General features: G+C 43.2%; 2 protein-coding genes across 5 annotated transcripts in view; one reads left to right on the top strand and one right to left on the bottom strand.

Annotated features, from left to right (window-relative positions):
• Positions 1-3,558, bottom strand: part of ZNF394 (zinc finger protein 394) — a 29,539-nt gene extending 25,981 nt beyond the window's left edge. Inside the window, exons 1-2 of the mRNA XM_015557389.1 lie at positions 2,919-3,558; positions 473-593 (exon numbers count right to left, since the gene is read on the bottom strand). Of these exons, the coding sequence (XP_015412875.1) occupies positions 473-593; positions 2,919-3,371 (574 nt within the window). The 5' untranslated portion in view covers positions 3,372-3,558. The remainder of the gene's footprint in view (positions 1-472; positions 594-2,918) is intronic.
• A 4,277-nt stretch (positions 3,559-7,835) lies between these two features.
• Positions 7,836-25,005, top strand: ZKSCAN5 (zinc finger with KRAB and SCAN domains 5). 4 transcript variants are annotated; one of them, XM_006755008.2, is made up of 7 exons: positions 7,836-8,303; positions 8,521-9,039; positions 12,864-12,999; positions 17,643-17,707; positions 17,983-18,118; positions 19,526-20,134; positions 23,572-25,005. In XM_006755008.2, the coding sequence occupies exons 2-7, from the start codon at positions 8,626-8,628 to the stop codon at positions 24,681-24,683; spliced, it is 2,472 nt and encodes an 823-aa protein (XP_006755071.1). In that variant the 5' UTR covers positions 7,836-8,303; positions 8,521-8,625; the 3' UTR covers positions 24,684-25,005. The 4 variants fall into 4 exon arrangements, with proteins under 4 accessions (XP_006755071.1, XP_006755073.1, XP_015412843.1 ...); XM_006755010.2 differs by lacking the exon at positions 7,836-8,303 and having other exon boundaries at positions 8,333-9,039; positions 17,986-18,118; XM_015557357.1 differs by lacking the exon at positions 7,836-8,303 and having other exon boundaries at positions 8,333-9,039.
• Positions 25,006-26,476: the final 1,471 nt, after the last annotated feature.

Below are 26,476 nucleotides of genomic sequence, written 5' to 3'. Positions count from 1 at the left end.
ATAGAGCGTCAGCCTGCGGACTGAAAGGTCCCAGGTTCGATTCCTGTCAAGGGCATGTACCTTGGTTGCGGGCACATCCCCAGTAGGAGGTGTGTAGGAGGCAGCTGATCGGTGTTTCTCTCTCATCGATGTTTCTATCCCTCTCCCTTCCTCTCTGTAAAAAATCAATAAAATATATTTTTAAAAAATGTGAAACCAATATGGCTGATATTAAAATCTGATAAACCTGGGTGGTAGATACACAGGTGTCCATTATACTTTTCTGTATGTATTTTATTGAAAATGAATTAAAACAAGAAGCTGAATCTGTCACCTAACAAAACAGAACAGAAAGGTCTTACTTAAGGTCACAAAAGAGAACCTAGGACTCTCAACCTATTTCTCTGCGTGGCAGACTGGCTCAGGGATCAAACTGAAGCAAACCCTTCACAAATAACACACAGCTAGAAACAAGCAAAGTCATAGCACTTACTTGGTAGGAATGTGTTCCCATAATCCTTCAGCATGCCCTCCCTGTAGAAGTCCCTCTGAACTGGGTCCAGATGCTCCCACTCTTCCCTGGTTACAGGTACATCCTTGACTTTCACCAATCCCTGAAACAAAAAGAGACCTCCCATCAGCACCTGCTGTCCCAGGATAGCCTTACCACTAGTCTCAGGATAAGGGTAGACTCAGTCAGCCAGTACTGAGGAGGAAGCACCGAGAATGAAGTAACAAACACTTCTGTTGAGCCTCTACCAGTGAATATTGTACTGACTGGGTAGTTTCAAATGACCAAAAACAGAAGCTGCCGTTCTCTTGCAGTCCCAAAAAGCCATTCTGTGGACTGTCTACACTAACTTGGGGTAAGAGCAAAATAATCATTTGAGTTACATCACTATGATTTATCAAAATGGAAATCTGATATAGATTAAAAATGTATAGATAACCAGACCAGAGTCCTAAATTCCAATGCTGGCTCTGTTTCCTCATGTGTGAAATGGATATAAATATCTGTCTTAAGAAGATGAAGGTACCTCATCAACAGCAGGTACTTAATAAAATTTCCTTTCCCTTCCTTGACCATCGCACAATAAGATGATTACCCAACAAGATGATCTTTTGAAAAGCTTATCTTAATGTAAGTTGACTATGTACAGAAGGTAAAGCCACAGTTCTTAGAGAGGGAAGGTTCTAAAACTGGTGCAGAGAGATTGTCTAGGTTCCAATGATGACTCACCAACTGACTCCAAAAATCTCACACTCAATGTGAGGGAAGGAATTTTTTATTTTAATTTTCTACTATGTTTTGTCATGTTAATAAAAAAATCTGGCCGAAACCGGTTTGGCTCAGTGGATAGAGCGTCGGTCTGCGGACTGAAGGGTCCCAGGTTCGATTCCGGTCAAGGGCATGTACCTGGGTTGTTTCTCTCTCATTGATGTTTCTGACTCTCTGTCTCTCTCCCCTCCTCCTCTCTGTGAAAAATCAATAAAATATATTTTAAAAAGCACACACACACACAAAAAAAACTTTCTGGCTGGGAGACTTCCCCTCTGAGTGTCAGCCAATTCTTAGAGAGCAAAGGTTCAGCTGAGACTAGTTAATCTAGAGCCCTATCTTCTTTATGTGGCCTGCACACCCAAGGAGGCAAGATGAGCCCCTGCCTTAATCATCCCAAGGTCAGGTACCAGGCAACTAGGAACCACTGCATAATTTACAGCTGACTGGAAGATTTAAACTAAGCCATCCTATTGTTTACCCTGCCATGCTCTTCTTTTCCCTCCGAAACCCCAATTTAGACTCTGGCCTAACTTCTCCCTAGCTCCTGTCATCTGCCTCCTGACTACCACGTGGTGTCTTTCCCATGAGGTTCTGTGTAGCATGCAGTGCCTCCTGTCTCCAGGACTTGAGTATAGGACATTTCACACTTTCCCCCCTCGCCAGCCTCTCCTCCATCTCTGTGTAAAGGAAAACCACACTCCTGTGTGTCTCCTCTTAATACTTCATTACAAACTATTTCCCTTCTAACACCAGATGTGTGTGTTTCTACACGCCAAACAATTCTCCAACACCAGCCAGCTGTATCCTACAGTTTAACTCAATTCTGACACCATGTACCTGGAGATGGGTTCAGATCCCACAGGTTAAGGGAACAGTCCTACAAGACTGCCCCCTTCCCAACTTCAGATGCTAACTGTAAGCCCACATCCGGTTTCTGACCAACCAGCTTTAGATCAGAGGTTCCCTTGACCCTCTCCTTGGGTTCAAAATCAATTTCCCAGAGCAGCTTCAGAACTCAGGAAAACAATTTACTTACTAGATTACCAGCTTATTATAAAAGGTTATAACTCAGAAACCACAAGATAGAGGAGATGCATAGGGCAAGGTCTGGGAAGGTCCCATGCTCGGAAGCTTGTCCCCATGGAGCTTGGCGTGGATTGCTCTCCCACTCAGTGGATGCACTTACAATCTGGAATCTCCCGGAACCCCATGCAATTGGAACTTTTATGGAGGCTTCATCACGTAAGTGTGATCAGTAATTAACTCTACTTCCAGCCTCTCTCTCCTCTCTGGAGTACTATTATCAGCTGTGGGAGGAGGGAGTCGCCAAACCGTTAAAAAGTAAAAAGGGAACCCCACATTCAAAGTGGTGGGGCATTGCTCTTCTAGCATCCTGACATCTTTCTTGCCCCAACAATCTAGTTACACAAAAGGGTGTCTCACAATGAGTAAACAATACTCTCGAGTAGGTGTTGTGCTGAGCGATCTCCAACTCTAGGATCATTTCCTGAGTGGATTCGTCACTGTTTCCTACGGAAAGGAAGGAGTTTTATGCACATTCTAAAGTTCACACAAAATGTCATAAGGAAGAAGAAAAAACCTTCTGAAACTCATACACCTCCCTTCCCCACACTCCCACCACCAGCGCACTCCTCACCGGGAGCGAGGCTCCGCCACGCGTTCTCCGAAGAGCCCGCACCGTGGCGGCAGCCTGGTCGCCGCTCGGGGGGTCGCGCCTCCGCACGCGGTCCCGCAGCTCCGGGGGCAGGGCGGTCAGGAACTGCTCCAGCACCAGCAGCTCCAGGATCTGCTCCTTCGAGTGCACCTCGGGCCTCAGCCACCGACGACAGAGTTCCCTGAGCCGGTTCAGCGCCTCTTCGGGTCCGGCCGCCTCCTGATAACGGAACCGCCTAAAATACTGTCGACAAGTTTCGGGATCCAGACAGTCCACAGGCGGGTCGGGCTCCCGAACTCCCGGTGAGTCTTCCTCCACTTTCACTATCAGAAGTCCATCTCGCAGGGGCGGCGCGGCGACGCTCGGCCCTGCGGCCACCAACCGGGCCCCCGCCTCGGCGTCACTGCCTTCACTTGCGACCAAGCTCGAACTCATCTTTCTTCAGCACGCGCTGACTTTCCCGGAGTTTTGCCTTCAGGTGAGAAGAGAGCAAACCCTGAAAAAACCCACGGCACTCATCGTCCTTCCTTAAGTTGAGGCGCAATCCACCCGGCCCCCTGCAGGAGTCCTCCCACCGCCGGCTTTGCCACTTAGGACCGGCCCGTCCCGTGACAGAAAAAAAATCAACAGAAACTAGTAACTCGGGCCGGAAGTGCGTCACCGACTCCCTGCGGTAGACACCCTCCCGGGCATTTCCGGGATCTCTCTAGGCGCCCTGGAGGACTGGGATGAATCTTGGTGTTTTGCCGCCCGCCCCTTCCAGGGACGCTATTCTTGTATAGTCTGCTTTGCGCAGATTATAGTCCTTCGGGTTGCAGAACTAAGCGATACTCTTCTTTTAAAACTTGAATGTCATTCTTTAATACCCTGTCTGTGAATAAATTTTTAAAGTCTTGTTTTAGGAAAAGTTAAAGATCCAACTGTACAATGAATTGTAAAAAACATTCACCCATGTGGTATTTGTTTACACAAGAAAGGTTTGTAGAAGATCTTCTTACATGACAAAACATCGTGCTCGACACCATAGATGCAAAACAGTCCTTGTCCTCAAGTTGCTCACAGTCTCCTGGGATCACGCTGGAGGACTGGGCCCAGGATGGCAGTCCTTTATTCTAGGCTGGGTAAGGGAGGTGTGGGGCTTGCATCCACACTGGCTGGGTGAAAGGTCATCCTTTCTCCCACGCAGCCTAGGGGAGGGGTGGTGCTCCCTTCCAGGTTGCCTGGAGGACTGGGCACAGTTGATTCTAGGCTGAGTGATGGAGTCCCAGATCTCTGCTTTCTGCCCTGATGCCTAAAACCCCTGGGTTGGGGAAAGACTGATGTTGGGGGTCAGAGGAGGGGCAGGGCCTTACCCTGATCTTGAGGCCACAAATCTTGGTTTTCATGCTATCTAAGGTGAGGTACGTGCCCATGATATTGTTATATGTTTTTCTTGTGAGTAATTCCCATATCCGTGCTTCTCATAGTCCATGGTCTTCATTATTTGGACTACCTGGGGGGCTATGTCACCCCAGGGTGGCTCTATGTCTTGTCTCAGTTCCTCTAACTGCCCAATGTTGACCCAGCAGTTTTTCATGATATTTTCCAGGCTTGGTCTTTGGCTGGAGTGAGGGTTATTAATTTTCATAACAGTTTTTGGCATTGTAGAGACAGAAAGTATGGTGTATAAAGAAGCACCCATTCAAGATGTACTCAATAAATTCGTCAAAATTCTTTTTTTTTTTCCGTCAAAATTCTTTACCACAAATGGAAGTTCTCCTGTCACCATCCTGTAGAGCACTACCCCCATGTTTCAGACATCCATCTTCAGGTCCTTGTAGAGTTCGAACCCGAACAACTCTGGAGCCATATAGGGTGTAGTGCCATAGAAGGTAGTCAGTTTCTTCCATAATTACCCTACTGAAGCCAAAGTCTGCTAATTTAACATTCATCTCATCATCTAGAAGTATGTTCTCTGGCTTTAGATCCTCATGTATGATGTGTCTCTGGTGACAGTAATGGACGACTGATAGTAATGGTCGGAACAGAGCTTGGCCTTCCTTTTCCATCATGGGGCCACAGTTCTCTAAGTAGTCGAATAATGTTCCTTCACTGCCATGTTCCATGAAGAGATATACCTGGTCCTCGGTGGTAATGACTTCAAACATCTTGGTGATATTAAGATGATCTAGTTCCTTAAGAGAATGAATCTCTTGGAGAACATCAGAGAAACTCTGCCATTGACAACTTTCACAGCCATCTCTGCGCTGGTGACGTGTCTAGCCCGCCTCACCTCTCCAAAGCATCCCTTGCCAATGATGTTGAGTATGAGGTAGTTGCCAATATGGCACTCCTCATTGGCAGAGATGGCTGCAAAATCATCACACTTAGTGACTTAAAAAATAAAAAATATTCTTTGATATCTGTTCTCACTGAAGTGGATCTGTGGGAGGAGGGAGAGAAAGAGGAGGAAGAGGAGGAGAAAAAAACGAGAAAATAAGCCAATTAGTCCATGTCCAACAGGTCACTACCAATCAGCTTCCTGGGATCTAACAGACTAAAATCTCAGCCCAGCCAAGACCTTATACAGGAATGGTTTGCAATTCCATCCCAGTGGCGCCTTATGAGGTCAGAACAAGAAATGGATCAATCATGGCTTGGGATAAACCACAGTGGTTTTCTCACTTTTTAGTCTCAGGACCCCCAAAGAGCTTTTTGTTATGTGTGATATTCAAGATTAATATTTATTTAATCTTTATTAGAAATGAAAATCTGTAAAATGAAAAAAAGAAAATTCTGACTTATGTTCATGCTTCACATCTCAGTTCAAATATCACCTGCTTAGAGAGGACTTCCCTGATCATCCATTCCTACCCACCTCACCCAGCACATCACATTTTGAATTTTCATAGCACTGACCACATTGTAACTGATTCTTTTTAAAAAATCCTCACCTAAAGATATGTTTTTATTGATTTTTGTTTTTTTAGAGAGGAAGAGAGAGAAACATCCATTGGTTAGCTTCCATATGCACCCCAACCTGGGATCAAACCCACAACCTACACAGTTGCCTTGACTGGGCAATGAACCTGTGACCTTGGGGTGCATGGAATGATGCTACAACAAACTGAGCTATACCGGCCAGGGCAGTGTTGTTAATTCTTGTTTACTGTCTGTCCTTCCATGAAGGGGGAGCATGACTGCAATGTTCCCTGTGTCTAGCACAGTGACTGGCAACAAAATAAGTGTTTAATAAATATTTGTTTACTAGATTAATATAGAAATTTGGGGGAACAAAAGAAAACATGGGCAACTACTACTTAATAATTCATAAAAAAATCTTTATGAAATTCATGTTCTGTCAGGCTGGCATGGCTCAGTGGCTGAGCATCGACCCTTGAACCAGAGGTTTCGGTTGGATTCCTGTTTGGGGCACATGCCCAGGTTGCGGGCTAGATCCCCAGTGTGGGGCGTGTATCATTGATGTTTCTCTCTCTCTACCTCTCCCTTCCTCTCTGAAATCGATAAAAATATATTTGTAAAAAAAATACAGCCTCCCCCCGCCCCCTCGTCAATTTGAGCCTCTCCTACTAAAAGACTCTCTCGAAATAGTATCGGATTTTTCTGAATTTCTTTCATTCCCATAAGATAGACCACAGAGCTAGCAAGTCAGTCTCCAAACCTCATCCCTGATTGGTGAAAAATTCATCCCATACACTAAAAAATAACTCTTCAGTAGATCCAAGGATCTGTGCTTTCTGATGAGTGGTGTAGGTGAGCCTCATTTTGGCGATATGTAAGAGTGGTGATAAGCCTCTTGTCTTGCCTGTCAAACAGCTTTGTAAACGTATACAAAAATGAGAAATTATTAAGGATGGGATCCCCTTGATTAAAGAAGTCCAGCATAGATGATTTCCCTACTTTGCAACGATGCGTGGTTTCGGCATCCACTCTCTCCACGATAGAAGGCAACGGACTTCACCGAACACCGCCTTCTAGCCCAGGGCGTTGGAGCAAATGCGTCCCTGCTCTCCCGCACTCTGATAGGCCCGCGAAACCGAGGCTGAAAAGAGAGCCGCGGCCCTATTGGTTAGCGGGCACGTTCCACGCGGCGCTTCCTGGGAGATGTAGTCCTGGTAGCCGCCGGCTCCCGGGACTCGCGAGTTTAACGTTGGAGATTTTAGCCCAGAGAGAGCTGAGATGGTAAAGAGGTGGGTGTGTCTGGAAACGGGGTGCGGGGAGTGGTGAGATTCATGTGAAGAAACCAAAGGGCTCAAAATTAAAGAGAAGTGACAGTTGTGGACTTGCAGAAAGGTACGGACCCTACTCCGAATTGGGGCGCAGGGCGTTGAGAGTTGGGGAGCGCAGGTTCCGTGGCAAATCAGATCCTAGCACCTGTCGCCTTAGCAACGGCTCCCGACACCTACGACCCCGCCCCCTGCCTGCACTCCAAGGAAAGAGGAGGAGCCGGAGCTGTTTAAATTGCTTTGGGGTTGCCCTGGCTGGTTTTGCTCAGTGGATAGAGCTTTGGACTGCAGATTGGAAGGTCCCGGTTGATTCCAGTCGGGGGCACATGCTCGGGTTGCGGACTCGATCCCCAGTTGGGGTGTGCAGGAGGCAGCCGATGAGTGATACTCTCATCATTGATGTCTCTCTCTCTCTCTCTCCCTTCTTCTCTGAAATCAATAAAAACATTTTTAAAAAATAAATTGCTTTGGGGTTGGATGGGGAAAGAGCGTGGCGGTTTTCTTCACGGCTCCTGAGGTTCCGTGGGCGTGACTGGCTCCTGGGCCACCGCCCCATTTCCCCACCGATTGGCCCACAGCCCCTCTGGGGTGGGGCGAGCGGCGGGCACTTTCCACCCGCTGCGAGGCGAGGACCTCCGGGTTTCCTAGAGCGGACTCGGAAGTGCTCTCGGGGGTTGGATTTATGGCTCAAGCCCGTTGGACAGAGAAAGCTTGGACTTGCTTACTTCCGGCGAAGAAGTGGTGCGAAGTGTCGCCTTCGGTTTTCTCTCCGTTTGTGAAAAGACACCCATCTCTCCAGCCTTGATTGCGGGAGCTCGGTCGTCCAGGAGAGCTCCCCGAGGCTGGAGTCTTGAGGAAAGGGAATGGGCATTGTATCCAGACGGGGGCCCCTATTCCTAACCTTGACCGGGCCGGTCTCCCGTGTGTACGGGGTCAGGGTCGATTCCGAGAAATCCAGGTCCAAATCTGCCCTTATTATCCTGTTTCTCTTCGGGACCAATGAAGTCTGCCATTGGTCTGTCAGGCCCTTCTGGCTTGAAAGACAGGACCAGTTTTAATCATTGTAATGTTTTTGACCCCTGTTCTGACTTAAGTTTGACTTAAAGATAGAGAGAAGGAGCGACTGCGACTGGACTAGTTAGTAAGTCTTGTCCTGTTAATATTCTTCACCAGTAAAATTATGTTGGTTGGGCCTGATGTCAGATTTTTTATGGCTCTCATTTACATTTTTTTAAATGTTGGAAATACGTTAAGCTGAATTGCCCATATTTTAAATGAATTACTCTGTTGAATGGTCCTCTTTAGTATAAATGACCTCTGTGTCACCTCTTTGCTAATAATAATTTCCAATATAGCAGTAGGTTGCATAATAATGAACGTGTCCTCCAGAAGATCCTAAAGAGGAAAACATATTTGATCAGTGTAAAACAGCTAACGGGGAGAGACATCCTTCTGAGCTTGGAATGATAATGACAGAATCTGGGGAAGTCATAGACTTGGACCCTCCAGCTGAGACTTCACAAGAGCAAGAAGACCTTCTAATAGTGAAGGTGGAAGAGGAAGACTGCACCTGGATGCAGGAGTACAGGCCGCCAGTGTTTGAGACTTTTTACCAGCGCTTCAAGCACTTCCAGTACCATGAGGCATCAGGCCCCCGGGAGGCACTCAGCCAGCTCCGGGTGCTCTGCTGTGAGTGGCTGAGGCCTGAGCTGCACACCAAGGAGCAGATCCTGGAGCTGCTGGTGCTGGAGCAGTTCCTGACCATCCTTCCTGAAGAGTTCCAGACCTGGGTGAGAGAACATCACCCGGAAAATGGAGAAGAGGCGGTGGCTGTGGTAGAAAATATACAGAGGGAACTGGAGGAACGCAGACAACAGGTGAGTGGAAGAGGAGACAGTAGAGCAATGAGGAAGGGCAGGAAGAGAGTTGAGCTGCTGAGCAGGGGTGAGATCCTTAGCACTCTGGTGCTTCATTTATATTCTTTTGTTCTCCTGGGATTAGGTACACTGTGGAGATTTCCTGCCACTCCAGCAAAGAGAAGCAGTATCCAGTGTGCTAACCTGGAGAAGACAATCTACGATTTAATTTAGTTTTAAAATTACTATATTTTTTGAGTGACACGATACAAAATTCAAAAGGCACTTAAGGTTGCAATAAAAGGAAGTTTCCATCCCACCCCTAGTTCCTCAGATGCCTAATTCTCCTCACCAGAGGCAACCATTTACATGATACATGCATATTCTTACGGAGGTATACTATATTCTAAATATATGAACATACATGTATATGACATATTTAAAACTCAGATGTTTTAAAATCATTGTGTATTTCTGCCTCTTGCTTTTTTCTTATGGCATGGTTTGTTTCATGTCAGTGCAATAGAGCGACCTCACTCTGAAACTGTGTTATATTCCATTGTATGGATATACCATAATTGGACTATTGAGGGCCATTTAAGTTGTTCCTTTAGATTGTTTCTGAATTTTTACTACAAGCAACTTTGCTGCATGAATATCTTTACATACATCATTAATTACAGAATGAATTCTAAGTCCATTTGTTGGCTCAGAAGCCATATGCATTTGTAATTTTGACAGCTATTGATAGATTGCCCTACATAGAGATTATACTAATTTATATTCTCAACAGCAATGTATGAGAGACATTTTTTTCCTACAGTCTGATAACCCAATGTTATCCAACTTTTTTGATTATTGCCAATATGAAAGATACATATTCCAGTTCTGTGCAATTTTAATGCATTTCTCTAATGGGTTAGTTTGACCACAGTGCATATTTTAAAGGGCTATGCATATGCCCTTTTATTGTAAATTATCTGTTTGTATTATTTACCTGTTAGGAAAAGTAAGGACTGTATCTGTCATTGAATTGCAAGTGTTACTTTTCCACATTGTTGTTTGTCTTTGCTTATGGAGATTTTTGCTTTGCAGGGTGTTTTAATTTTAATGCAATCAGCTTAGATCTTTTACGTTGTTTTAGGGTTTTGTGCTATACTTAGAAAGGCCTTCTCAACTACAATATTATAAGAAATTTTTCTCATAGTTTTGTCTTAAATTTTTCTTTAGATTTTTAAATTTTTTACACTTTTACATCTGGAATTCATTTTGGTTTAGGGTGTTTGGTATGGTTACAACTTTATTTTTCCCCAGATATCTACCAGGTTGCCCCAGCAACTTGTAATCCACCTTCTCTCTTTCTGATTAAAATACCTCTATATTACATACCAAATTTCTGCATGTATTTGAGTCCTTTTGTGGTCTCTTTATTTTATTTTACTGATGTCACTGTGTGTTCATGTGTTAGTATTTTAATTATTTGAGCTCTATGAAATGCTTTGGTATATGATAGGGGCTACCCTTCCTTCTCCCAAATTATGTTTTAATATTTTCTCATTTTCCTTATGATCTTTAGAATTATTTATTTAGTTTTTAGTACCCCCCTCCCCCAATTCCTGTTGGTATTTTTGTTGGGATTGCACGAAATAATATATTAATCTAGGGAGAATCAATATCTTTATGTTGTTAACAACTTGTACTTTCTAACTCATTTATAATCTGACCTTCTACCTTCCTCTGGTTGCTAGACTCACATTCTCTTAAACTTTAATTCTCTTTTTATAGCAAAGAAACAAAAGATTATAGGTCTACCAGAGGTTGAAACTACTTAGAGAATTTCCCTCATTTTCCAGAGCCATGGCACTTCATTGTAAGGTACCAACTCATTATTCTTTACCTCTGGGTAAGGGGTACTTCAACATCCCAGAATATCCTCAGGGTCTTTAACTGGCTTAGCTCACTCCATGAGGCAAATGGGCCGCAGAGAGAGCCACTGTTGACCTGAAGCCAGACCCTGTAGCTCTCCTGAATGATAGTTGTACAGATGGGGATGTTTGAATCTTTCTATTGCTTCTTTCAGGGCATAAAGGTTCCTGTTGACATCTAGTTAATTCTTTTTAAAACCTAATTTGGGCCCGGCTGGTGTGCCTCAGTGGTTGATTCCTGGTCAGGGCACATGCCAGGGTTGTGGGCATGATTCCTAATGTGGGGCATGCAGGAGGTAGCCTATCTGACTCTCTCTCATCGTTGATGTTTCTATCTCTCCCTTTCCCTTCCTCTCTGAAATCAATAAAAATATATTTTAAAAAAAAGCTAATTTAGGACATAAATGGACAAACTATGTTCTATCTTTTTAGTAATAAATATTCAAAAGTGTAATTTAAAACAAAAAGCATTTTTTAATACAGGATTTACAGCATATATTGCACATTTGCCTCTTTCAGTGTGATATGCAGCCCATCTTTGAAGGGATACAGAGAAAAATATTCCTTAGTGGTAGTCAGGAATTGAGGCCCAGATAGGGTATTTCCCACAGGCCTCCACAGCATACTTTGTTTGCCTTTCTCTCTGTCTGTCTCCTGTATCCCTGACATTTTTCCTCAACTTTATCTCCAGGCAGTTCTTGTCTCTGCAGACCTTTCCCAGGCCTTATCCTTCTCCTTTTCAGTTTCTCTGCCCGAGTTTCTGGACATCAAGGGCTGTTTTGGTTCTTTGTTGCCCACGGTGCCCTTTGACGTACTTGGCATCATCTTAACTCTGTTCTGAGTGGGTCAATCAGGACACAAACTTTCACACAGAATATTTGCCACAACTGTTTGCAACTGCCTCTTAATGTAACTCTTGTGTCACATTTTGCCAGTACTAGGAGGGTTAAAATCAAAAGTGTTAGAAACCATAAGGGAGGGAGAAAGGAGATGGTGATTCTATCTCAATGCAGGATCTTATTACCTGCTAAGTTGCTGCTGAGACAGATTCTGGAGACTGGTTATGGCAGAGTAATTGTGTGTACCCTAAGGTTGAGCAAGAGTCAAGAACAGAAAGATTGAGGTCTGTTGCACACTGGACATGAACTAGCTTAAGTCTTGGTGTTGGCCTGCGGGAGAACCACGTGTCACTTCCTGAGTCCTATAATTGACCTTTCCAAACTCCTTTCTCACCTCTCTCTCTCTTTACTAAACTTGACCCACATTGGCCTTCCTAAGATACCCTCTTTCTGCCTGAGAGTCTTTGTTTATATTGTTCTCCCTGCTTGCAACACTTCTTACCTTTCTCCTGGCTGGCTTCTTTCATCCTTTAAGTGTTTACTTAAGTGACACTTCCTCAGAAAAGCCTTTGATGGCTACCCAATCTAAAGTAGATCTCATGCCCAGCTGGTGTGGCTCACTGGTTGAGTGTCAGCCCCTGGACCAAGAGCTCACCGGTTTGATTCTCTGTCAGGGCACATGCCCTGGTTGTGGGCTCAATCCCCAGTAGGGGTCGTGCAGGAGGCAGCCAAGTCATCAATGTTTCTATCTCTTCTCCCTCTCCCTTCCTCTCTCCAATCAATAAAAACACATCTTAAAAAATAAAGTAGATCTCATCTGATCTGTCTCATGGTACTTTCTTCTCCTTTCTAACATATAACATAGTCTGTAATTATGTACTAGTACTTACTTATGTGTTGAAGTGTTTAATGGAGGTCTTCTTCAACTAGATATCAACCATGTATAATCAGTGCCTGACTCATTATAGACCTAGCACATTAAATATTTAGTATATGAACAAATGAAAGAATAATGTGAATTTACTGGATTCTTTAATAGCCTTCTCATTAAGGTACTGATTGGTGTGGTTGTGGTTGTTAGATTGTGGCATGTCCAGAAGTCCTTTCTCAGAAGATGGTGCCATCAGGAGCTATGCAGGAGTCTCTCCATCACCAGCTTCTGTCTCTGGACCCCCAGCCTGAACAAGAGCCACAGAAGCCTCATCTGGAGGAAAATGGTGAGGATCTATGATTTGGTGGAACAGATGTGGCCAGAGAGCGGGCGCCCTGGCCATGTGGGTAAGCAGTGTCTATAAGAGAGAGACTTCAGGCTAGGGAGCTTCTACAATCAATAGGATTTGGAGGTTGGCATGGTATGGGGACTTGGAATTGAGTTCCTGGTATTAAGAGAGTTCAGGTTGCTCAGCTGGCATGGCTCAGTAGTTGAGCATTGACTAATGAACCAGTAGGTCATGGATTGATTCCCAGTTGGGGCACATGCCAGGTCGTGGGCTTGATCCCCAATGTGGGGCTGCAGGAGACCGCCGATTGATGATTCTCTCTCATCATTGCTGTTTCTATCTCTTCATCTGCCTTCCTCTCAGAAATCAATAAAAATATATTTTAAAAAAAGACAGGCCAGCTTATAAGATGGCTAGGAACTGTACCACAGTTCTATTCAAAAGCTATAATGCAGATGATGAGAACTTTATAGGTACTGTTAAGAGATTTATAAGTCTACTTCATAGATTTTGTTATCTTAATGCCTAAGTAAAAAAAAAAGTTTCTAATTCCTAATTGCTTTCATTTTTTTAAATTCTTTATTTTGAATTTTGCTTTCATTCTTATTTCAAACAGTGCTTCACCATGACCTTTAGAGCATTTGTTTTCTCTTTCTTTCCTTCCCTTATTAACCTGTATTAGATATATCAAAGAAAAAAAGTGAACAGCTTATCTTATTTATGATGATATATGTCCACAAGTCGTAATCTCTAACCAGAAACTCTTGCCATCAAATATATTTTAGAATTCAGAATTTTTCAGATTTAGTAAGATAATGTGATTTACATATCACATATTACCCTACCAACAGGATTTGACATGGTACCCCATAATCACACACATTCATATTTCAGCAGTGAAATGTATGTATATATACAACAGTGGATTAAATAAAAGCTTTGATTAGCTTCATATATGTTCTGGTTAGGTTTTGTTGTCAAATTAGTTCAATGCCTAACTTCATGAAAAAAAAGACCACCTTTGGTATGTAGAGCTTTGGGATTTCAGAATTGTGGATTGGAAATTGTGAACTTGTATTTCCTGTTTGACCCCAGGCTTTCTTCTAGGTTCCCCTTAGTGGTCAGGCCTTTCACTTGACATGTCCTATGTCTCTAATCTTTTCCAGATTTCCTTTCACTGTGGTAATAATAATAAAAGCACAGCAGCAGCAGCTATTATGACACATAGTTTACTATGTGTCAGGACCTGTTCTAAGCTTTACTTGTAGGAGTTCATTTAACCTTCAATGTACCAGGAAAAATAATCTTCACTTACCATCTGGGGCCAATGGATCCTTTATCTTTTTTATATTTAAGTAATTTTATGCATAATAATAGAAGAATCAAAGGATAAAAACAATTTTAAAAATATATTTTTATTGATTTCAGAGAGGAAGGGAGAGGGGGAGAAAGATAGAAACATCAATGATGAGAGAGAATCATCAATCTCTTGCATGCCCTCCACTGGGGATCAAGCCAACAACCCAGATAAGTGCCCTGACTGGAAATAAAATCATGGCTTCCTGGTTCATAGGTCATTGCTCAAACACTGAGCCACATTGACTGAGTGATGATAATAATTTTTAAAGAAGATTTAATAAGAATTACACTTCTTTGTATCAAGTGCATTTTGATAAAACATCATGAAAAAACAAAAGAGTACTGTCACACAGTACTGTCTGTTTAGCAAAATCAAAAACTGTCTTTTTAACAAAATGGGATAGTCCAGAATCTTGTTGCAAAATATTGCATGATGAAATCCTTCCTGTTGAATGACTCACTGGATAAGATGGGTCATATTCCTTTTATGAAATTAAAAATGTATTGTTTATTATTGATTCTTGAGTTTGAGAAAGTTCATCTAGGATATCATTTGTAGACTCATTCTAAGATTTCCCTTATATTTTCAGTTTTATCATTATTATTAGAGAGCACACTGTTCTCTGTCACAATTCATCATCTCATTCATCTAATAATAGTGAAATGTCTTTTTCTCCTTGCCAATATGGGTAGAAAATAAAAACTTCCAAATTCTCAACTATGCTCAATGGAAGTTAGAAGTAGATGTCAACAGTCTTACACCTTCTGGAAGATGTTGCAAAACTCTATGTAATGTATTTAATACTTTGGGAATAGTGACTAATGATGTTTTTCTCTTTTGCGTGATCCTAAATATTTTCTTTATTCTCTCATTTCTTATTATTTTAGTTTTCTATGCTCTCATTGGAAGTAATTAATGAATAGTGATTAGTAAGAATGAAATCATTCCTGGGATGATGAAATAGAAAAATGTTTCATGATACAGGAAAAATAAGATTAGTCAGATCCCAAAATGTTTTCTAAATTTATAAAAGGGTCCAGTGGATCCATTATAGAAATTATAAGATAGAATGAGTTTTATTACATTTTTTAAAACATAAAATGAATTTTCTTTCTGTTCTTCAGAAGATCTCTAAAGGAATAAAAGTCATATAATTACAGTCTTTAAAAATAGTTAAAACTGTTCAACGGGAAACCGAAAATTGTGTAATAGGCCTAGTGCTCAGTGGAATGAGTAGGCACTGCTGTTATCCTCATGTTAGAAATTAAGAAGCTAAGGCCTAAAAAGGTTAAGTAATTTGTTCAAGGTCACAAAGCTATTAAGTGACAGAGCTCATATTTTGACCCTCTGATTCTACACTTTTACCCCATTCTGAGCTATCCTGCCTTTGCTTTAACCACCAGGCCCTCCCAAGGACAGAATCCTGTCCTCCTTAAATCATGTCATCTTCCCACTACTTGCAGAATCTCATCACATCATGCTACTCTTTTCTTCTGTTCCTAGGCTGCTTCTCTTCTCTGCCCTGTTAGCCAGACCCTAGCCCTTTCTTTATTCCAACAAAAGTACTGTGTTTTTAATTTTTTTTTATACACTGGGGGAGGCTGCATTCCTTATGCCTTTGATAGCACTGAAGGCTGGGACTAATTTGGGCTTGAGAGAGGCAAAATGATTTACTTAAAAGTTAAAGAAGCAATGGGTTTCGCAGGAACTTCAAAAAATAAGTGGAATTGTTTAGAATTGAATTACTATAATAATTCCAGTTATAATTGGAATGTAGTCTGTAGTCTACTCACAATTACTGTTCAAGTATAGACTACATTCATCCCTTTATTTCAAGTCTCCTCTTTTGACTCTTTAGCCACACTCCTGGTTTCAGACTCTGTTTTTGTCTTTCATCAATAATCATTACCTCCTTTTTGTGTCATTGCTCATTACTTTATAGTCCTCAGAGACAAGCAAGCTACATATACACAGACATCTCCAGGACTGAGGAAACCCTAGCAAGGTCTAAACTCTCAGGTTATTTGTTTAAGGTGGGGTTCACATAAATTGAGATCTGGATGCACCATGAATCTTTTTTTTTTTTAAATATATCCACTGAGCCAAACCGGTTTCGGCTGCACCATGAATCTTGACAAAAATAAGCAGAGGCGCCCTAACCGGTTTGGCTCAGTGGATAGAGCATTGGCCTGCGGACTGAAGGGTCCCGGGTTCGATTCTGGTCAAGGGCATGTACCTTGGTTGCGGGCACATCCCCAGTAGGGGACGTGCAGGAGGCAGCTGATCGATGTTTCTCTCTCATCGATGTTTCTAACCCTCTATCCCTCTCCCTTCCTCTGTAAAAAATCAATAACATATATTTTAAAAAAAACAAGCAGAGATGACAGCAGAGGGTCAAATTGTCACCAGCATTTGGATATCAGACCCTCCGGCATTGCACATGTTATTCACTCCACCTGCAAAGCACCCTTACCCTCACCCCACTCCACCCCTACGTCCTGTGGACAGGCTTTCCTGAAGCTTTCGCCTTCCACTCTCTACTTGGCATTCCTAATGGTGAACTTCAAGTATAGAATTGGTAATTGACCCTATTCTGGAAGTAAGTAAGGCTTACACGTCTATACTCCCTGTTACTGAAGTTTTAGAAGGCAAGGACTGTTTTATCTGCCTATTATAACACACAGAGTAGGCTTAATAATATATACTAACTATTGACTATAAACCAACCATAGTAATTCCTGGAAGGGAGAGCATGTGGACTAATGCCTTGCTAATCATAAAGTGTAGTTCAAGGAGCAGCAGCAGCAACATCACTTGGAAGCTTCTTAGAAATGCAAAATGTGGAGCTCAAACCTACTAAGCCAGAATCTGCTCTGTGCTTAGACCCCAGGCGATTTGTTTGCTCATTAAAGCGTGAGAAGCCCTGGGCTCTAGGAAGTGCTTGAGATCTGAAGCTGCGAGACGTTGGTTATCCTTTGAAATGATGGGGTACAGTCTTGGCAGAGCAGAATGGCACAGTCTGAAGTCAGCAGCAGGGAGTAGCCTGACCAAAGCAGGGAGTCTAGTGTTTTCGGGTGGAAGGGTGAAGATAGGGTCGGCGTGGGAGAGGCTGGAAATGTCGAAGATCTTAAGAGCCACGCAGAAGAATTTGGTCTTGATGTGGCAAGGCACCATTGTAGATTCTTGACCAAAAGTGGAATATGGTGGCAGTCAGAGCTGGGCAAAGATATTCTCACTAACCCCTCTCTTTCTCCCCCCTCATCCCTTCCTGCTCTCAAAGTTTCTTCCCTTCCCCTGGAAGACAGCCAGGAGCTGACAGCCTCACTTCTCTCAGCTGGGTCCCAGGTGAGCTGGCGTCCCTGTGTCTGCATGTGTATTCCCATTCTGTTCTTGGAGACGTAGCTGCCTTAATCCTGAATCTTCATCAGGAGTTCTGTCTCTTTAGAGACCGGGCCCACCTTGGGTTTATACTTCAATCCCTTTTCCATTCTACCCAATACTCCCCATCCTCTTTGAAGCATAGTCCCGCCTCCTATCTCTTTCCTTAATACTTGCAGTTCTTTCCCTCATCCACATTGGAACATAGGGAATGGGAATTTAGTGAAGATCTCGTGTTTCAGAAGTTGGTGAAAATTGAAGATGTGGCTGATGTGGCTGTTTCCTTTATCCTGGAGGAATGGGAACATTTGGACCAGTCCCAGAAGTCTCTCTATAGGGATGACAGGAAGGAGAATTATGAGAGTATTACCTCCATGGGTAAGACTTATTTTGTCTGCATGGATTAGGACATATTAATTTTGTTATCTTGCAAAGAATATTTCTAGTGCATCTTATAAAAGCAGGTGTGTTTTAAATGCTATAATGTGGCTTATTTTATTTTCTGTGAAAGAATAAATCAACCTTTCCTCCCCTTAGCTTATTTTAATTATTTCCTTCATAATAAGGGTATGACTGAAGTGCTTAGAGAATAATATTTGCAAATACTATCTGCTTTAAAATGAAAGCTTAAAACTAACAGGTTTGGATTTTAACAGATTTGTAGTAATTATTGTATTCTATTCCTTGACAGATTGACTAATTCTTAGCTGAATAATTCTCATTTGTGAAAACATCTCAGACTTTGCCGAATAAGTATGGTAGTAATTATTATTACAATATCTCAATGGCATTCATTCTTTTCTTTCTAGCTCATGGGTGGCTAGTTGTTCACCCTGTTACAATTCTCAAATCACTGGTACCTATTTTATGATGTTTTCCCTGTTGGCATCTACATTTTACATGTTGTATCCCCCCCACCCACTTTTTTTTTTTAAAGATATTTGTTTTTTTATGTTTACTTTTTAAAAAATTTTATTTGTTTTTCTTCTTTTTTGTTGTTTCTTTGTCATATCTCATCTTGAATTTTGCATCCCAAATAAGATTTTGCCAGTATTTCTAACTATGTTATGATCTTGGAAACTAATATTTGATTTTGCTGCCTGGAGCAATTATAAAAAGTTTAGTACTATGGCAAACATTTTGGAGCTTACAGCTATTAGCTTCTTTTGAATTAATTCTTTTATTTATTATTTAAAAAATATATTTATTTATGTCAGAGAGAAAGGGAGAGAGAGGCAGAAACATCAATGAAGAGAGAGAATCATTGATCAGTTGCCTCCTGCATGCCCCAACTAGGGATCAAGCCCACAACCCGGGCATGTGCTCTGACCAGGAATCAAACCATGACCAGCCTCACTTGAGGATTTAAATTACTTTCAGAGAGGAAGGGGGAGGAAGAGAGAGACAGAAACATCAATGAAGAGAGAGAATCATTGATCAGTTGCCTCCTGCATGCCCCAACTAGGGATCAAGCCCACAACCCGGGCATGTGCTCTGACCAGGAATCAAACCATGACCTCCTGGTTCATAGGTTGATGCTCAACTATTGACACACCAGCTGGGCTTGAATGAATTCTTTTAGAAGAACCACTATATAACAAGCACACTGGTAGACTTTAGATGAAATACATAGATAATGCCAGATTCCTTTTGAAAAATGTTATACCAGTTTACATGGTCATGTGCTCATGTTGGATTTGTATAATTATTCTATATCCCTTAGTCATTTTATTTCTTCTACTATAGGAAGTATCTAAATTTTCCATTTTTCTTCCATTATTTCAGATTGCAAGTCAAAGAATGACAATATGGAACTCATAGTAAAGCAGATTTCTGATGAAGCCAAATCGCACTGGATGACATCAGGAATCACTGAAAGAAGTGTTGCCCAAAGTCAAGAATTTGGAGAAGTTAATGACCTTCGCAGCATGGTAGAAGGGTGGCAGGTAAACCCCAGTGTGGGGAAGTCAACGCAGAACCCTTCCCAGAAAAGAGATCTTGGTGCCATCACAGACATTAATTGTAAGCAAAACACAAATGCTGAGAGAGGTCACAAATGTAATGATTGTGGTAAATTTTTCCTTCAAGCCTCAAACTTCATTCAACATCGGCGAATCCACACTGGAGAAAAGCCATTTAAGTGTGGTGAATGTGGGAAAAGCTATAATCAGCGTGTGCACCTGACTCAACATCAGCGAGTCCACACTGGTGAGAAACCCTATAAATGTCAGGTGTGCGGAAAAGCCTTTCGTGTGAGTTCCCACCTTGTCCAGCATCACAGTGTGCACAGCGGAGAGAAACCCTACGGATGTACCGAATGTGGGAAAAACTTTGGTCGGCACTCTCATCTGATTGAGCACCTGAAGCGCCACTTCAGAGAGAAATCCCAAAGATGTATGTGTGAAGAGTTTATATTGTAGAATAAATGGAGGGAAAAATGTTTTTATTAGCTTAGAACCGATGAGTTGTGGATAAGGGAGTAGTAGGAAGGAGCAAAGATTATAGTCTATTATTTACTAGAGGCCTGATGCACAAAATTCGTGTGTGTGTGTGGGGAGTCTCTCAGCCCGGCCTGTGTCCTCTCACAATATGGAACCCTTCGCTCCTAACCGACCGCCTGCTTGCTCCTTACCTCTTGGCTCACTGCTCCTTAGCACTGTCGCAGAGGTGGGAGCACCACCACTGTTCTCGCCAGCCGTGAGCCCGGCTTCTGGTTGAGCCGCGCTCCAGCTATGGGAACGCACTGACCACCGGGGGGCAGTTCCTACGTTGAGCATCTTCCCCCTGGTGGTCAGTGATGTCATGGTGACTGGTCGTTCTTATTGTTCCGCCATAATGGTCACTGAGCTTTTATTATATAGACTAGGGGCCCAGTGCACGAATTCGTGCACCTTGAAAGGAACTGTGGGCCGCAAGGCTGTGGTGGGCACAAGGGTGGGTCTCAGCCCATCCTCCACGCCCCCTCCCGGTTCATGGAACGATTGGAGCAGGCGCCAGCAGCAGGTGTGAGCGTGGTTGGCACCATCTACAGGTGTGAGCGGCATCTGCTGCCCCGATCATCTCTCAGGAGCAGGGGGAGGTGGAGAAGCCCTCAGGGGCAATTGGGGCCGACAGCTGCCGTTCACACCCACTGACAATGCCAAGCGATCGGGACCAGTGCCAGGCACCAGCAGCGGGTGCAAGCGCTGGGCGGGACCATAGCATGTGGGAGCAAAGAATTTTCAGTAACCACCAGAGGCTTGCCCCGATGACAGCAACTGCACCCCACCTTGGTCTGGTGCCTCTGCTTACCTGCTCCACCATCCCACCGCGGCCAACACCCACCATGTTCTGCACTCTGCTGCCTGTTGCTGACGCCCGCATGTTCTGCGTGAGCCCCCTGGTGGTCAGCGCATGTCATAGCAACTGGTTGTTCAGTTGTTCCACCATTTGGTCTATTTGCATATTAGCCTTTTATTACATAGGATACTTTAATTGTCAAATCAGTAGGTAAAACCCTATGCCCTCTCCTCTGTCCCAACTTCCCTTTCTCCAGAGGTACTTGCTTGTAGCTCTATTTTCTTCCAGTAATTCCATATCTGTATATGTAAAAGGCTAAGCGACCGTATGACTGGTAGGTATAACGCACACGGACCACGAGGAGGCAGATGCTCAATGCAGGGGTGTCAAGCTGCAATGACTTGGCAGTGATGGTTCTCAGGTGACGCACCCCAGAACCAGAGAGGAGGGAGCCCATTTCTGGGGTTTGTCACCCGGGAAACGCCCTCTCGCAATCTGGGACCCCTCAGGGGATGTCGGAGAGCCGGTTTCGGCCGGATCCCCACAGGCCAGGCCAAGGGACCGCACCTGCCTGAGGGATCCCGCTCACTCTGCAGATGCCCTTCGAGCCGTGGCATTGCCCCAGGTGCGGCCCGCTGGAGCAGGACCAGGGGAGGTTGGCTCCACGATGTGTCCTTCCTGTTTCGCCCCAGTCCCGCCCTGCCAGCCACCTTCTAATTAATTTCCTTTCAATGTGCACAAATCCATGCACCAGGTCACTAGTCCTATATAATAAAAGCCTAATTTTCAAATTGTCCCCTTGGGCGGTCATTTGACCAGGAGTTCAACCACTCGCTATGGCATGTACAACCACCACGGGGTAGCATGGAACATGGTGGGCGTCGGCGATGCTCTGTGACCTCTCGCCGGATGCCTAGGGGTGCAAGTGGCGGGGATGGAGGTGTTGTGAGAATGCAGGGTGTCTGCCAAGCTTGCTCTCACTCCCCCTGCTACCCTCCCCCAGGACGCCAGGGCTCACACGCTGCGGAAGGCCCTGCGCTCAGGTGCTGAGTGCCCATGAGGAGCCCGCCCTACACCTGCACAGCTTCTTCTGGTGAGCCAGGCCACAGCTGCCAGGACCACAGAGGCAGCTTGGGCTCCCCGTGGATTCGTGCAGGAGCCAGTCTGCGAGACTGGGAGAGAGCACGCTGCCTGCCCGGCTTCTGTGCAGTGCTGCTGGGCGGCCCAGAGGCCAATGCGGCGACCCAGCCCGTGGCGTCCAGCCATGCTCATCGCATCTCCGCATGGGGACTCAGGCAGAGGGGGCACACAGGGGCCCAAGGGCCCAGGTGCTGCCCAGGGTCCATAGGTCAGCTGGGACCTGCCCTTCCATATCAGAGGCTCATGCTTCAATTGCCGGTCAGGTCTAAGGACTGTACCCATGCACAAATTTCGTGCACCTGGCTTCTAGTTTTAAATAATCCTGCTATTGCCTTATTAATCAATGTTAGACAGTATCTATTCACTTTCTAGTCTAGTAAATGAGGAATTGGACTCTCTTACTTGCTTCTTCCACTTTTCCAACTTTTTCCAATTTAGTTATTTTACTTAATTTTATTTTAAAATAATAGGAAGTTTGGAGGAAAAAAACTGGGAGAAAAAAAATCACACAATTTCACCATCCTAACTAATAGCATTATTACTGTGTAGTGGATTTCCTTCTATTCTTTTTCATAAGCCTATTTTTATTTTTAAATATATTTTTTATTGATTTCAGAGAGGAAGGGAGAGGAAGAGATAGAAACATCGATGAGAGAGAATCGTTGATTGGCTGCTTCCTGCACTGGGGATTGAGCCCGCACTCCCGGCATGTGCCCTTGGCTGGGAATCAAACTGACCTCCTGGTTCATAGGTCAACCATCAACCACTGAGCCACACTGGCTTGGCTTATAGCCTATTTTTATATAGTTGTACTCATAGGACACAAATATTAGACATATACATTTTCTAGTGTTGCTTGACCTTCCTGTTTGTTATTTTTGATAATCTGCTGTTGTGTGGAGATGTCATAATTTATTCAACTGTTCCCCAGTTGGACTTCTAAAATTTTCACTTTTGTCTTGATAGCTGTGCTTATGCCTTTTTCAGTATTTAGGATTGTTTTCTCATAATAGATGCCCAGAAGTGGAATTAGTGGATGAAAGGCCAAAAACATCTATGGCTATTGCTACATATTACTAATTTATTTATTTAATTTATTTATTTATTTTTGATTTGAGAGAAAGAGAGAGAGAAAAGAAAGAAAGAAAGAAAGAAAGATAGATCAGTTGGTTCAAACTTGCAGCCTGGGTATGTGCTCTGACCTGAATCAAACCGTGACCCTTCAATTCATGGGATGAGGCTCCAACCAACTGAGCCACACTGGCCAGAGCTAAATTGCATCAAGTACATATATGTATACCCTTTTTCACTCCTATTACATCATATTTTCATTTGGTTATTTTCTTTTTTTTTTTGAAAGTTCCTTCTATAAAAGAACTGATGACATTTGCATTTCCTCTTTATTTTTTCAGGCAATGACAAAAGGAGTAAGAATACAAAATTGAATGTTAAGAAGAAAATTTCAGAATTTTCAGAAGCAGACATGGAACTATCTGGAAGAATCCAAAAAAATGTTTCTCAAGTTCAAGATTTTGGAGAAGACAAGTTGGATAGAAAGCAGGGAATTCCCATGAAAGAGATAGTAGGACAACCCTCTTCAAAGAGGATAAATTTCAATCAAGCCACCTATGTCCACAAAAAACCCTCCGCAGGAGAGAGACCACATAAATGTAATGAATGTGGAAAAAGCTTTATTCAGAGTGCCCATCTTATTCAACACCAGCGAATACACACTGGAGAGAAACCATTTAGGTGTGATGAGTGTGGGAAAAGCTATAATCAACGTGTGCACCTAACTCAGCACCAGAGAGTCCACACTGGTGAAAAACCCTATACCTGTCATTTATGTGGGAAAGCATTTAGAGTAAGGTCCCATCTTGTTCAGCATCAGAGTGTGCACAGTGGGGAGAGACCCTTTAAATGTAATGAGTGTGGGAAAGGTTTTGGGAGGCGTTCACACCTTGCTGGGCATCTAAGACTTCATTCTAGAGAGAAAACCCATCAGTGTCATGAATGTGGAGAAATCTTTTTTCAGTATGTTAGCCTCATTGAACATCAGGTGCTCCACATGGGTCAGAAAAAAGAAAAAAATGGCGTTTGTGAGGAAGCATATAGTTGGAATTTAACAGTGATTGAAGATAAGAAGATTGAGTTACAAGAGCAGCCTTATAAATGTGATATATGTAGCAAAGCCTTTAATTACAGTTCTGACCTTATTCAGCACTACAGAACTCATACTGCAGAGAAAACCTGTAAATGTGATCTATGTAGAGAAAATGTTGGCCAGTGTTCTCACATAAAACAACGTCAAAAAACCTATTCTAACATGAAATCCTATCAATGTAATGCATGTGGCAGAGGCTTCACTCTGAAGTCACATCTTAATCAACATCAGAGAATGCATACTGGTGAGAAACCCTTTCAATGTAAAGAATGTGGAATGAGTTTCACTTGGAGTTGTAGCCTCTTCAAACATCTGAGAAGTCATGAGAGGACAGATTCCATAAATACCGTAAGTGTATAGATGTTTCTGTTGTAGCACTGCTCTTACTCAATTTAGAGAAGTTTTCCTGAAGAGAAATCCTACTTCTATGATGAATGTAGTAACAACTTCAGCTTAACCATAAAACCTCCAGATACATAACTGAAATCCTTCAGTTAGAATTTAGGAACACTGGAGAACAAGAAATAGATAATTTGTTTGCTTTTCCCAAGGAGAAATGCTTTTGTTAGCATCTTCATGCTTGAGAACGTAGACAAAAGAGAACCCATGGTGCCCGGCCGGCGTGGCTCAGTGGTTGAACGTTGACCTATGAACCAAGAGGTCATGGTTTGATTCCTGGCCAGGGCAGTAAAAAGAGAGAGATACAGAGAGAGAGACAGAGAGAGAGAGAGAGAGAGAGAGAGAGAGAGAGAGAGAGAGAACCCATGGATATGATGGGTGAAGGAAAACCTTCAAGTAGCACTTATTCATTTGAATGTCAGATCATTGACACTGGGAAAGCCTCATGGATACAGTAGAAATAAGTGTTGTTTGTAATTTCTGCCTTGACAGCTTATCTATTCAGGGAAGAGCACAGGTAAAGAAAGAGAACTCTTCAGCATGATACTCGTTTTGGTACCTCAGCAATGAACCTTCCCTAGAAATGATTGTTCTGGCCAATAGAAGGCTCCAGTCCTTGTTCCCATCATAAGTATTAGACCCTTTGAAAGAAAAATTGACTTTAGGTTCTTATATTTTGGAAAAATTGGGTTCAGAGGCCGAATGGTATGTGTTCCTTACTATCTTATTCAATCTACAACTTCTCCATGAAACACACTCTACTTTTTTGGTTTTGTTTTGATTCTGTTATCAGATTAGCTATTATAAAGAGGAGTTAAGTTTTTCAATTCAGTAGAAACTGTGTTGGTTAGTCACATCTTGAGGGGAGAAGAGCGGGACTTTAGAGGAATAAAGAAGATAGGCCAAATAGTGGACTTTTTTTTCTTCTTCTTTTCTATTACCCACAACAGGGTAGCTATGCACTTAGAATTATGGTTCCGCCCTGGCTCGTTTGGCTCAGTGGATGGAGCGTGGGCCTGCAGACTAAAGGGTCCCAGGTTCAATTCTGGTCAAAGGCACATGCTCGGGTTGTGGGCTCGGTCCCCAGTGTGGGGCGTGTAGAAGGCAGCCGATCGGTGATTCTCTCTAATCATTGATGTTTCTATCTTTCCCTCTCCCTTCCTCTCTGAAATCAATAAAAATATATTTAAAAAGAAAAAATAAAGAATTGTGATCCAAGCAATATGTATATTAATTCCCCCGCAGGATAATGACATGTAGATTGAATTTCAACTTGCATTGCAGCTGGATTTGTAAGTAAACAGTAATTAGGAGCAGGAAGGTCATGGTCTGGGTAGGAGTTGTGGGCAAAAGAAGATGACATGGAAAAAAGGTTTAACTTGCGTCTGTTTGCTAGAGAAAGGGAAAGCGCTTTTGGGCACTGCTGAAGTCCTGCTTCTGCTGACTGCCTAGCGAACAATCAACAGCAAATTGCACTTGTGTTGTACACTGGTGTCCTGTCCAGATTCCTCTAGCCAAACTGGCACACCTATCCACTAAGCTGCCCAGAGTTGAGGCTGCTAAGTGCTCACAGCTCTTCCTTCTCCAAAGATTCTGGAGACTTGTCCTCAGATGGTGGGAGCTACAGCATCCAGGAGTTCATCTGTCGCCCCAACTCCAGCCAGTGACTGACTGATACGGAGGTACAAAAGGTTGATTCACTTGCCTAAAGCAGGGGGAAACCTATAATGTAGTTTATGTTTCCCAAGCCACTC

Source organism: Myotis davidii, unplaced genomic scaffold (assembly GCF_000327345.1).
Source record: "Myotis davidii unplaced genomic scaffold, ASM32734v1 scaffold1593, whole genome shotgun sequence".
In the NCBI taxonomy this organism is placed as follows: Eukaryota; Metazoa; Chordata; class Mammalia; order Chiroptera; family Vespertilionidae; genus Myotis; species Myotis davidii.
This window is presented reverse-complemented; position numbering and strand designations above follow the sequence as displayed.